The sequence below is a fragment of the Lissotriton helveticus genome, chromosome 3_2, assembly GCF_964261635.1.
Source record: "Lissotriton helveticus chromosome 3_2, aLisHel1.1, whole genome shotgun sequence".
NCBI lineage: Eukaryota > Metazoa > Chordata > Amphibia > Caudata > Salamandridae > Lissotriton > Lissotriton helveticus.
In genome coordinates this window covers 189,789,496-189,803,497 of record NC_136062.1, presented here as the reverse complement: position 1 = coordinate 189,803,497, position 14,002 = coordinate 189,789,496, and the positions used below count along the sequence as shown (strand labels likewise).

The 14,002-nt window shown below is 43.2% G+C and overlaps 1 protein-coding gene across 1 annotated transcript in view; it reads left to right on the top strand.

The window, feature by feature from the left end:
- The window catches only part of CELF6 (CUGBP Elav-like family member 6), a 515,009-nt gene that overhangs the window by 464,505 nt on the left and 36,502 nt on the right, over nt 1–14,002 (top strand). The window contains exons 9-10 of the mRNA XM_078685027.1: nt 2,186–2,248; nt 10,858–10,938. Of these exons, the coding sequence (XP_078541153.1) occupies nt 2,186–2,248; nt 10,858–10,938 (144 nt within the window). The remainder of the gene's footprint in view (nt 1–2,185; nt 2,249–10,857; nt 10,939–14,002) is intronic.

The following is a 14,002-nucleotide window of genomic DNA, read 5'->3' as shown; positions in this document are numbered from 1 at the left end:
TGTCATAAAATGGAGGGTTGGTTGATTGGTACCATGCCAGGTCATCAGTGCCCAATCCAGGCTTTGTACGTGGCAGGTATGGTTGTGATTTCTTCTGCTCATTGAAGCTACATCCAAAAGGAAAGCGCTGTTGATTGGTCACATGGCTGAAAGCATTGGTTCAGGTGACTCTGTCATCAGCCAGAACGGATGGATTGGCCAAATGGCTGCACAGAAACAATCAAGTCGGCTTAGTGATAGAGGGCTACCTTTAAGGTTGCAAGCTCGGAAGGACACTGAGTACCTGATGCAGCCACACGAGCAGCATTGAGGAACCCAAACGTAGTCTTCTTACAGGTACATACATGATTTGGTTCTGCAGAATAATCTAGCTCCTATTACTGTAAAAGACTGTAATCATTAGCTGCACTTCAGAAAATCCTGTAAAATCTCAGCTGTGCAACATGGAGGTGGTGGTAACACCTTTCAATGGCTACTTTTAGCTAATGGGCCAGTACTCTCACAGAGACGTGGTTTGGTGTCATATGTTCTCTGTTTGATCCTTTTTGCTGCCCCAATGAGGTCTACATAAAGGGAAGGACTGAAGCCAACCACTACAAGTGTTGTCGGAGGGGCCATGGACCAATAATACAATAATATAGCGGCTGGAGATGCATTTGCTGATGTTAGAGGCGAGTGGCTTATGCAGATGCTTAATCCAGATCAGAATTAGAACCCAGGAATCTTCCTTCATCAGTCAAGGTTACTCAAACAGTAGACCACATCTCTTCAAGCAAGATGTCTCTGTTCAAAAATGACTATGGTAGTGTTTTTGGTGATAGCAATAGGAATGTCCATGGTAGTGGTACAGGCTAAATAAGACTGTCCACTATCTTGAGAAGACCTAAATGCAGTTGTGTTCAGCCCTGCAATTGGGCTGGGGAATTCTGATTAAGTTTATTCAAAGACCACCTTCAGACAAATCAGCTGACGAATCCAAAGGTAAGCCTAACCACCTTCAAGAGATTATGTCCACCAACGCTGCAGTTCTCTATATATCTGAATCTTCTGCCTGTCTAGGCCATGTGAGAACCATCCCTCATTTCTGAGCAAATGTAGTTATGACTCATAGATGGCCAAAACAGTGAGTCGCTGAGCATCCACACGTTGGGGAAAATATGGACCATTCCATCCTTATACAGTTATATACAGACCATCCAAATGCTATTTAGCATAGGGCTTTCCATACACCGGATTGTTGAGTAAGTCACTACTCCATGTGTATCATTTATAGATAGTCATGCAACAACTATTTATACATAATGGTACAACCAGTAGACCTCTATTCAACATATAAAGGCACACATCTGCAGAATGACAGATTACAGTGCACCATGTAGCAATGAACATGGCAGACACCATCACCAGGGGCACCCTGGTGTGCATGCTTGCTTATCGTTGAATAGGCGGCATCCATGTGTAAACCTTGATCCAGCTAGATATAGTCCTTGATGTAAAATCAACACAAAGAATTCTGTGCCACTGGATTTTATATAAATCAGCCTTACATTATTTAATCAAAACCGACCATAGTAAAATAATCTGAAGCATAGGCTTCAGCCAGCTCTTTTTGTGACATGTGGTTGCTTTTATTATTCATGCTTTATCTATAGTTGCTTCTTTTACACTTCATCTCTATTTTTTCTCTCTTGTGTTCACTCACCTCTCACTTCTAGAGCAAGTTTTATTTCCTCTTCTCTTACACCGCCCATCTGTCACTTTGTATAGCTACTCTATCCCCTCTTGTATAAACTCTCTTTCTGTCTCATTTAGTGTTATTTTTCCTTATGACTTTCTTTAAATTCCCTGCTCTAATTTTGCTTTTCTTTCTCTTCCTCTTCTCTTTTACATACACCTGCTCTTAATTTTGCGTTTAATTTTGTCCCTCTTCTATCTTATGACCCCGTTTTATCTCCTTCCCCTTCCCCTCCTTCACCCTTCTCCTTTTTCATTCAGTTGTTATCCCCATTCTCTTTAATATTCCCACTCTCTCTTTTGGTTATATTTTTACCTGCCTTTCTCTTTCATATGTCCCTTGTTTCTCTTGTAACCTGACTTGTCTTCTTTTCTGTTCCTTGTTTGTTCTATTGCTCAATTTCTGGATAATTATTTCTATTTCTATTTTTTCTGTCTTTTCTATTTGCAGCACAAAGTCCTACAGTCGGAGACCCCTTGCAGCAGGCCTATGCTGGCATGCAACACTATGCAGGTCTCAGCTCCATTTGCTGTAATCTTTCAAAATATTCTCCTTTATAGGGGCCACTGTTTAATTCTTAGTTATGCGCTAAATGTTCCACCCGTGACATATAGCCCCTTTGTTCTTCTAATTGTTTTTACTAGTTATCCTAATTACATTTCCCAAATCAAAGTATTTGTAAATCATAGTTCTTGCTGTATTTTTCCATAGATAATTCCTAGCTCTCTATGTATTATTTATTGCATCTGTAATTCCCATTTTATGTTACATTAGTCCATCCATAAATCCCATTTCACAGTGCATTGTTATATCTGAAATTATACGGAGCTCTTTGTATTATTCATTTTTTATTTCCCAGTTTACATTGTATATTTCCCTCGTTATTTACAGTTCAGAGTTACATTTTTTATCTTTAACGCAATTCAATGCTCATGGTGAATTGTCGGATCTGTAATTCCCACTTCACGGTGAATTATTTAATCTTTAACTCCTACTTCACAGTGCATTATCTCATCTATTATTCCCAATTCTCTGTGTATTATTCCATCTGTAGGTCCAATTTCTCAGTGCAATATTCCATTCAATATTTAGTACGCCATGCATTATTCCATTCAATACTTTTCCAGGTCCTGTGCATTAGTCTACCTTCTATTTCCAGGACATTGCATATTATTACATCTGAAGTAGAAAGTTATTTTTCTTCTTTCATTTCTAGTTTGCATTGTGTTATTCCATCTACAGTTCCTACCTGGTACTACATTATTTATTGTTTACTTATTAGCTGAAAATGTGTTACTCCAGCTATTCTTCCAAATTCTTAATGTATGGCTCCCTCTGTGATTACGAGTTTTGCATGTAATATTTAATCAGTAATCCACAGTTTTTCCTGCATTGTTTCTTCTTTCATTATCAGTTCTTCCCTAGATGTTTTTCCTAGTGCAGCTTATTTCTTTGTGATACCCTCTAGGAATCCCAGTTTTTCCAATATCCTGCAGGAGTGGCCCTTGCAGGTAAGAACAGTGAGGAGGTGGAGCCGGTGGGATTCAACAGACGACGACGAGGGAAAATTAAATATATATAATTTTTCCTTGTCGTCGTCGTCTGCCAAACCCTACGTGGCCCCACCGCTCTTACCTGCACAGGCCGCTCATGATGTTCTCTAATATTAAACTCCTAGCTGTTCTCCCTAAAATTCGCAGTAGGGAAAACATTTCAAAAGCTGAGACAAACAGAGATGGCGTAGTCAAAACACATCCAATAAAGGGTTCTGTTCAATTCCTTGCAGATCTGGTCTCCCTAGGTTCGGAAAAGAATAATGTTGGGCCTACCCATCCTGCTGGACACAAATTAGACCTTATCCTGACGAAAGCTCCTCGCATACATTCTGAACCTCCTCATCCGGTGGTATAGTCAGACCATTTCTGTGATCGATTTTCAGATCATTAGCACTCAGGTAGCCTTCACTCCTATTATGTTATATTGTTATATTACATAAATTTGTAACGTGCACAGCTACTCATGAGTATCCCAGCGCGGAGCCTAGCGGGATATGAAACGTGAATCAAGCAAAGAGATGTGTTTTTAGTTTCCTCTTAAAAGCCACTGGATCCTGAATAATATAGCAGGGCATGAGGAAGAGCATTCCAGGCAGTAGCAGCCTTCACTACAAAGGATCTGCCCCAGAGCCTCTGTAGCTTGAAGCGGGGAATATGAGCAAATCATAGGGATGAGGACCAAAGGGATCGTGCAGGAACATGGAACAAAAAGCGTCTCTGCAAGTAGAGAGGGCCATAGCCATGAAGGGCACGATGATTTAAATTTGACCCTCTCCGCTATCGGGAGCCAGTGGAGGGATCGTAACTGAAGTCGAACGCGTTTCCACCTGAAGAGCCCAGTAGGAGTCTGGCTGCCGCATTCTGAACCACCTGTAACTTCTTCAACAGGTAGCCCGGATTGCCAACAAAAAGGGCATTGACGTAGTCCAGCCGCGACAGGATCAGTGCACAAGTAACCGTTTTCCTCGCTGCCTGAGATAAAATGGGAAAGGATCTTCTGAGAGTTTTGAGGAGGCCGGAACAGCAACCGGCCAGCTTTGTAATGTGTGTTGAAAAAGAGAGACCCTCATCAAACCATACCCCCAGATTTTTAGTGGGCTTCCCTGTGGAGGTAGGCAATGGAAACTCAGGAGGTCAAAGGTGCGCTCGAAAATTAGAAGGAAATTTCCCAAACAGACGGACTTCTCTTCCTTGCACTTGAGCTGTGCACCGGTCATCCATTTAAAAATAGAGGATAGACAGTGTTGAACCAATAGCACCAAATCTGCATCTTTGTCCCAGGTAAAAAGAAGCTGGGTGTCGTCAGCATTAACCATCACCTTGACCCCCAACTCTCCGCCAGATGTTTCAGCGGAGTCACATAGATATTAAAAAGAAGGGGGCAGAGGGAGGATCTCTGGGGGACTCCAGTAGTCACTGGCTGAGGGGAGGAGGAGGATGGTGTGAGCCAAATCTGCTCAACCCTCCCAAAAAAACTTAAGCCAGCCCCAAACAGCACCCGACACACCTATCCTGGCCAAACGTGCCAGGAGAAGTGAGTGTGGGACCGTGTCGAATGCCACTGAGAAGTCCAGCAATATTAATGCAGCTCTCCCGCTGGCGTCCAAACACTCACGAATGGCCTCCAACACCTCAACCAGAACTGATTCTGCACTATGAGATGCCCGAAACCCTGATTGGTCTGGATGCAGGAACGCCTCCCTTTTCACAAATCCCGTGTGATGTTTATTAACCACCTTCTCACACACCTTAGCCAGAGCTTGAAGGAAGGAGATGGGCTGATAGTTTCCTGGGCTAAGGGGGGTCCAATGACGCTTTTTTAGAAGTGGCAAGATCTTAGCCAACTTCCAAGCCTGTGGCACAGCAGCTTTCTGAAGGTACATATTAATGATGGTAGTCACTTCTGTGTTCATGGTCATTGCCATTGCTGCCAATAGCCTAGCAGGACAGGGGGATCTGAGGGCGAGCCAGACTTTAGACCCTGTAGAATTTTTAAGGATTCCAGGGGGTCAACTGTCCTAAATGTGGACAGAGAGTGGACAGGGTCGGCAGATTGGGATTCAACTGACACCCCAATACTGGTACCACAGGGAGTGAACACCGCCTGAATAGTCCAGATCTTTTCCCTAAAGAAGCATGAGAGAGTATTACACCAGGCAGGCGACGATTGCAATACGCTAGCTTGGGCCAGAAGGGAGGTGAAGCTCTGAACGATAGCAAAAATTTCTGTCGAATTGTTACTGGCTGATTCAGTGCGGGCTGAATAAAATTGCCCCACCCTTAATCTTAGGAGACAATGGCACAAAATGACTCAAGACACCTTCATGAAAGAATTGACTATATTAGGAGAGTCTGGTGACATTAACATATGGTTAAATGACCTTCATGGGGCTTTAAAATCAGCTAAGGATATTATTATCCTTTTAATACAACCAATTACATTGTGTACAGTGAAAGAAGGAATAGCAGACCCCAGGTGTGTTGTCAACCAAGACTAAAGGAAAGATAATAAAATAAGTGAAACAGAAGAGAATCAACTCAAAAAGTGATTGGCTGATACACATGTGAGACAGCATATTTAGGTACAAACAGTTACGGATACAATAATGTAACCTTTGTATCTGCATAAATCAAGAAATATTGTCAGTCTCTATACTCGTGTCGACTGCGTTTCGACCCTTTCAGAATTTTAGGGTCTCATCAGGACTGAGCATGGTAGGGGCCTCAGTTCTTTGAAAAGAGGACTGGACAATGCTGGTAGTGGTCTCTGTGTAATTCGTATAATTCTGAAAGGGTTGTAACGCCTATCGACACGAGTATAGAGACTGACAAAGTTTCTTGCGTTATGCAGATACAAATACTACATTATTGTATCCGTAACTGTTTGTACCTGAATTTGATGTCTCACATGTGTATCAGCCAATCACTTTTTGAGTTGATTCCCTTTTGTTTCACTTCTTTTATTATCTTTCTTTTAGTCTTGGTTGACTACACACCTGGGGTCTGCTATTTCTTTTTTCACTGTGCACAACGTAATTGATTGTAAGAATTTGTATTGGTTTTGAATAAACTCGGTTCGGCTGAACCACGTTACATACTGGCTGAGTTGTTATTGCTCCTTTTAAATGTTTGAAATATTGCATTGCCTTTGTATGTGATATAGTCTGCACAGAAATATCTGTGATACCCATATATCGATGTGCAAAAAGAGTACCATGTGAAAGTTTTCTCTTAAGGATTACTTGATACCCCTGTTTGCATGGACATAAGGGTTGCTCTTGTTGTTTTGTTTAAATATTAAATACCCTTTAGAAACAACAACACTCAAACATCCAGAGACAGCATGTGGCCTGCTATTCACCAGAGCTGCTCAAGGAGAAGGCAAATTGTAAAAAACCGGAGCAGTCTTGGTGACAATCGCACAATTTGAAGGAGAATGAAACAAATGCTTAGGGACTTTGCCATAAGAATATAAAAAAGCTAGGAAAGCTTACATCGCTTTACAACTTAATCAGGCAGATAATTCTACCAAAGAATTATATAAAGTCCTTAAATCTTTCACTAATCCGACCGCCTGTACTAATAATATTCCTCCTTTCCAAAAGTTATTTGATGATATCGGCAACTATTTTGAAGAAAAAAATTAACAAAATATATGAAAATGTTTCCACAGTCATAGACACCTCAGAAGCTACATTTTTACGCATGCCATCTCCATAACTCTCATAGCAGTTACTTACTACATCAGACACTCCCTTGACAATAATCAAGCGGTGGTACTGGTGCTGGATCTGTCAGCAACATTTGATACGGCGTCTGATCACAAATTCCTCCAAAGACTGAAGGAGATAGGGATCAGTGGACTTACTCTAAAATAGTTCTCTAGTTTTTTAAGTCAGCATACACAAACCATTAACCTGGGTCCCTTCCGCTCTTGTACCATTGAGCTCATGAAGGGTTTACCACAAGGCTCGTGTCTTAGCCCTACTTTGTTCAATGTTTATGTGGCTCCTCTTGCAAGGATCATTGCAGATTTTGGGTTTACCCCGTTTTCATATGCTGATGATACCCAACTTCCTTTATCATTCGGCAATAGCACTCAATCAATCAATCACAGACATTTATATAGCGCACTACTCACCCGGAGGGTCTCAAGGCGCTAGGGGGGGGGGAGAGCTGCTACTGCTCGAACAGCCAGGTCTTGAGCTTCTTTCTGAAGGAGAGGTGGTCTTGGGTCAGGCGCAGGTCGGTCGGAAGGGAGTTCCAGGTCTTGGCGGCCAGGTGGGAGAAGGACCTTCCTCCCGCTGTCGTTCTCCGGATGCGGGGGACGGCAGCGAGGGCGTGGCTGGCTGATCGGAGATGTCGTTTGGGAACGTGGAAGTTGATGCGGTTGTTGAGGTAGCTGGGGCCTTGATCGTGTAGGGCTTTGTGTGCGTGGGTGAGGAGGCGGAAGGTGATTCTTTTGTTGATGGGGAGCCAGTGCAGGTCTCTCAGATGTCCGGAGATGTGGCTGTGTCGTGGGATGTCGAGGATGAGTCTGGCTGAGGCGTTCTGGATCCGCTGGAGTCTCTTCTGGAGCTTGGCGGTGGTTCCGGCGTAGAGGGCGTTGCCGTAGTCCAGTCGGCTGGTGACGAGTGCCTGGGTGACCGTCTTCCTTGTCTCGGTGGGGATCCACCGGAAGATCTTCCGTAGCATGCGCAGGATGTTGAAGCATGACGAGGAGACGGCGTTGACTTGTCTGGTCATGGTGAGGGAGGAGTCCAGGATGAATCCCAGGTTGCGTGCGTGGTCTGTCGGTTTGGGTGCGCTGCCCAGGGCGAGGGGCCACCAGGAGTCGTCCCAGGCGGAGGGCGAGGAGCCCAGGATGAGGACTTCCGTCTTGTCTGAGTTCAGTTTCAGGCGGCTGGTCGACATCCACTCGGCTACGTCTTTCATCCCTTCGTGAAGGTTGGCTCTGGCGGCGGCGGGGTCGTTGGTCAGGGAGAGGATCAGCTGGGTGTCGTCGGCATAGGAGATGATGTTGAGGTTGTGTTGGCGTGCGATGGCTGCGAGGGGGCTCATGTAGACGTTGAAGAGGGTGGGGCTCAGCGATGATCCTTGAGGGACGCCGCAGATGACTTCGGTGGCCTCTGACTTGTACGGTGGTAGGCGGACTCTCTGTGTTCTTCCGTCGAGGAAGGAGATGATCCATTCCAGTGCTCTCTCCTGGATTCCGACGTTGCTGAGGCGCTGCACTAGGGTGCGGTGGCAGATTCTACCAAATCCCTGTTTGCGGAAGGAATTCGAGCAATTTCTGGATATATGACCAAAAAATGTCTTCAGTTAAATGCCAACAAAACAGAAATTATGCTTTATGGTAATGCTCAAACATTGTGGTCTTCGAAATGGTGGCCCCCGGAGTGAGGCATAGCACCAGTCCCCAAGTCTGTGGCTAAAAACGTGGGTGTCCGTTTGGACCATCTTCTCACTATGAAAGATCGGGTAGTAGCTACGACTGATACTTGCTTTCATATATTGAGTCTCTTGCCTAGAGCGTTTCATCTCCTCTCTTTATCTGTATGAAAAACTCTAATCCAGGCTCTGGTGAGTAGTCGTTTAGACTACTGCAATGTGTTTCGAGCAGCTGCAAATTAATCTTTACTGAATACATTTCAGGTGATTCAAAATACTGCAGCTGGTCTGGTTTTCAATATGCCATTCAGAACAGACTCTCTTCCTCTTTTGCGATGATGTCACTGGCTTCCTATATGTCAGAGAATTATTTTAAGATCTGTTGCATTGTACACAAGGCTCTAAATGGCAAGGGTCCTAGCTATCTCACTGAAAAACTCCTCCACTGTCAGCCAAGCAAATCTTTACGTTCAGGGGAAAAATATCTTCTCGTTACCCCCAGTTTCAAGAAGTCCTATGCAGGAGGTAATGCTTTCTCCTCCCTTTTTCAACTGTATTGGAATCTCCTGCCTCTGCACCTTCGAAAGGGTTCTGACCTCCTCCGTTTCAGGAAACTTCTTAAAACAGAAATTGTCTGCAATTGATTCTTCTGGTCTTGTGTCCCTGCTCCTATAGCGTAGAGATACCCCTTAGGGGGTGAGTCTGGTGCTAATGTTCATTAGAACTAGGATGAAAAAGTGGAAGATTTAGCGAAGAGTCAATATGGGAGAGGCAGAATTGACCATTATCACTGGTCTGCACCGACCAGTTTTGTTGACGATGCATACAGGTTACTGCTTGGTGCTAGAAGGGCACATCATGATCATCATATAAACATAAATTCTTCTTTGTAAAAGTCACTCTTGGATCATTAACAAAAACAATGGATGCAAAAGGAATTATTGTAGACCAACGGAAGGGTGCTCCAGATCTGACGGGCTACTATTACGACGGAATCATGTCCCCATGTTGGATGTAAGATGCTCAGGAGTACAGCCGGTAGAACCCTAGTGTATCATCTCAACAGCTGAAGGAGAAGTGAGATCTGCAGTTACTCAGACACTAGAGCACGCATCACTGTATAGGCCCTTTGGTATTCCTAATAATTGTTTATTGAGATCACAGAATGACGGCAGGCTTACACTAAAGTGTGTGAAATTCCAATACTTTTCTTTTATACGTGAACTTTTTGTCAAGCATTTGCTTCACAAAATCTCAGCAAAAGTACCCTTTCTTCACAAAAGCATTTTTGGAGGCCAATACTTCTGCCGCCATATTTTTGCAAGACTTTTCACTCATAGGTGCAGTTTTACAAAGTTTGCAACCTACATAAAGTTAAGTTTATACATCTTTGCTTGTGAAATTTACACTTCTGCCCCCTCTTGCTAATACGCAGCTTGATTTGCTGGAGCCCTGTCTTCATTTGCTGGAGCTTCTAGGCCCAACAGACAGGGCGTTCTCAAAATCAAGCCACACTGATGCAAAACCAAAACCTACAACTGTATTTACATGATTAGACTGATTAAGTTGAATGCTCAATGCTTATATAGGTGGTGATGTGCAGGCCACAAGTTCTAATCACAGCATGGTCGACTCATCCTTCAAAACTAGGACAGTAAACTGAGAACCAATACATTTGGTAACTGTAACATGTCACTTATGGTGGTCAGAAATAGGAGAGGTGCAGTGTGAAGCACTATTATTAATATTATTATTGTGATTGAAACAATAGCCTTTGTACACATTTTCCACTGATAGCAACAAAAAAAATAAAAACCTGCGTTCTAGCTGTCCGAAACACATTTGATAAGGTTCAACGCGTCATTGTTGTGACTTTGCCTTTGAATGATCATCCCATTCCCTATATTTTGACTTCCAGCGTGCTTGTTCCCTACTTCAGCAATGCAGCACCTTTTCTACATAATACCAATCAGTCTCAAATCTAGTGTTCTGTTAAGGCTAAGGTTTTTTTTACATTGACCTATGTTTCTTGTCATATTTTGCGTTGACACGTTTATGTGATTGGGCGTGAATGATCTGTCCACCATTTCATGTATCCTCCTTTTTATAACAGATAGAAAGCTGATGGTAAAATGTTGATCAGTGTCCTGATACTGGTATTCATCTGTGTTTCAGCAGCATACCCAGCAGCCTATGCACCAATCAGTCAAGCCTTCCCCCAGCAACCTACCATAATCCCACAGCAACAGAGAGAAGGTAAGGGACAGGGAAGGTGGGAAGATGAGAAGTGCAACACTGGAGGAAGAGGGGATGTAGGCATTGTGAAAGTAGCACTGAAGATAGTATTATAGATAATCAAATATATGACTTGAAAAGCTGTTTTGCATATGCTACTATGTGCGTGATGTCATTAGGCACTTTTTCTCATGCCCTAATTATTTTTAATGTGAGATAGTTGTTCTTTAAGATGAGATGCACCCATTTCAATCATCATCGAAAATCATTTGTCTAGGAAGGATGAGTGTATGGTATTGCTCTTGTGTTACTAATCAGCTTCATATTTGTCCTTGAAAACCAACATAAGATACACAATAAATTAATCTTCTTGTCAGTTAGATCTCTGTGACCTCCATTAAACACAGTATGTTAACAATTAACTCGTGTGCAATTCACATCTTTCTTCTAACATATTCACAACTCATCTTGCACATTTTTAAGATTAACATTATATTGCATCTAAGTCAAACCTGCATTAAGTTGAATAGGACACATATAGACATGTCTTGTGTGTTGATTCACATCTGCCCTCCATCGCTTTGTGTATGAGGCCCATGCTGCCCTAGTCATTTGTGAGAGATATCCATTGCCTTGTTCATAACAATCTTGCTTCCATCATCTTGCATGTGATGGGTATCTTGTCTCAATTATATATTGTCTGAAACACATTATGTCTCCATCACTTTTTGTCTGACACATCTTGTCCCATCAACCTACGTGCAAGATTCGATTTGCTACAGCCATGTATGTGTGAGACCCATCTTCTTCCTCACATTATCCGCAGAGTTTCATGGTCAATCTACATGTTTGTGGGACATAGCATGCCCAATTTGTATAAAAAACATCTTCTCCCTCAATTTACATAGTTGACTAACCTTGACAGGCAGACTTGTGCAATTGACCAATCTTGCCTTATCACAGTGTTGATAAGACATTGCTGCTTTATGATGCAGGTTTTCTTTTAGCACTTATTGACTGTTTGATAGTTGCCTAATATTCCACTGGCACCTTGTGTAGTTTACTACTCGTGACACATTATTTTATGTCGTTGACCAATCTTGCCCCATCACCTTGCACAGTGAACTGATCGCTCCCTACGACTGTGTGTAGTTGACTAATCTCCCACATTACCTTATATAGTTGATTTATCTACCACTAGCACCTTGTATAGTTGACCCATAATTTTATGTGGTTGATCAACCTTGCCCCATGAGCTTGCCTTGTGGACTAACCTTTCCCTATGTCCTTGTGTAGCTGACTAATCATCCACTGTAATTGGAACACCTTAACCCATTACTTTGTGTAGTTATGAAATCTTTTCCCATCACCTTGCTTAGTTGACTAATTACTTTGTGTAGTTAATTTGCCAATCAATTCATGTGTACAATACATCTTGTTTCCTTTACCCATTGTGCAGAGGGTGCCCGAACACCTTGTGTTTGAGATACATGTTCTATTTCTGTGTAAAACAAACCTTTCTGTAACATCTTGTGGGCCTGAGATATTCTATTCCCCTTCACCTTGCATGCAAAACATGTTGCTTCATACAATTATTTGGGAGACATATCTCACCCCATTACATCGCATAGTTGCCTAATCTTGTCTCATCACCTGCATATACGACTCTTCCTGCTTTTTTAACTACAGTCATTTCTGAACTTGAGAGCCATATGACTGTATGTGAAACAGACATTGCCAAAGCTGTCACGTTTCCCAAATCCATGAGTGTTAGAAATGGGGTTTCTGGTTGGCTACGATATGCACCTAAGCCAGCAGAACCCACCACTCTAGTCAGGACAAGGGAGTTACACACCCTAGATAACCCCTGCTCATCCCCATGGTAGCTTGGAACAAGCAGTCAGGCTTATCCCAGAGACAATGTGTAAAGTGTTTGTGCAACATACTCACACCAGTAACACAATAAATACACCACAAAAGAGATGCCACACAATATTATATAAAAATATAAAATATATTACACATAAATCATAGACCAAAACATCTTAAATCAGTAATCACGTTGACAACTAGACCATTGTCATAAATATAATGTGTGCAATCAATGAAATGTCTCTTATACTGCAAACCATCATAAAAAGAAAACAATGCTGTGCATATTAGACACCCCCTGAAATAGTACTCCTTTCCTGTATAGTGCCTAAACATGACATACATCAATCTCATAGCCTACACTGCAGCAGATGGTAAAATCACCAGAATCAGTACAAATCCCCAGTATCACAAGTCCCCTTATGAGTGCACGTAAGTCATCACAGATTGCCATAAATTGCCATAAGCGCATAGATCCCCAAATACTCTCCTAGCACCTAGAGGGCAGTGCAACTGTACTCTGCTACATGGTATATGTTAACTTTGTTACGAGACTCGTGGGCACCCTCACACCTGCGTGCCGATTATGGGATATGCGGTAATTCATAAGTTGCTTCCTAAATGCGGCCAGTACACACAATCTCCATAGAGTATTGGTGCCCCAAATGTTGCCGTTCCCACTAGTGGAATTATGGGATTGGGAAACAAGCCCTCTGACTCTGCGTCTCCAGACAGAGAAACAGGCGGTACAGCAATTGTGGTGCTTGCCGGCCCGAAAGGTATGAGTGAACACAACGCAGGGTTATCCTCCCACAGCAGACTCCAAAGGGAGACTTTGCCGCATTCCATATCCGAGGCACAGCACCTTGGGTGATCAGGGCAGCCCTCCTGTCCCCGGGACCCTCTCTGCTGTCATCACGGCGCAGTGCCAGCCCGCGCAGGAGCTCTGAAGAACAAACTAATCAGTTTCCTGTGGAGGTCAGCATGTCGTCATGGAGAAGTCTGGTCCTCCTGGCAACACATCCGGAGGGCCTCCTCTTGATCTAAGCTGTGGTGCTTGGAGTCAACGTGCAGCGGCAAAGAGGGCGGCCTCAGGAGATCTCAAGAGAGAGCTGGGTTGTAGAGGGTGCGGCACACAACCCAAAGGGCGATCACTCGCAGGTGCCTGCACTCTGGATTGTAGCTGTGCATAAATCAATCAATCAATCAAGAC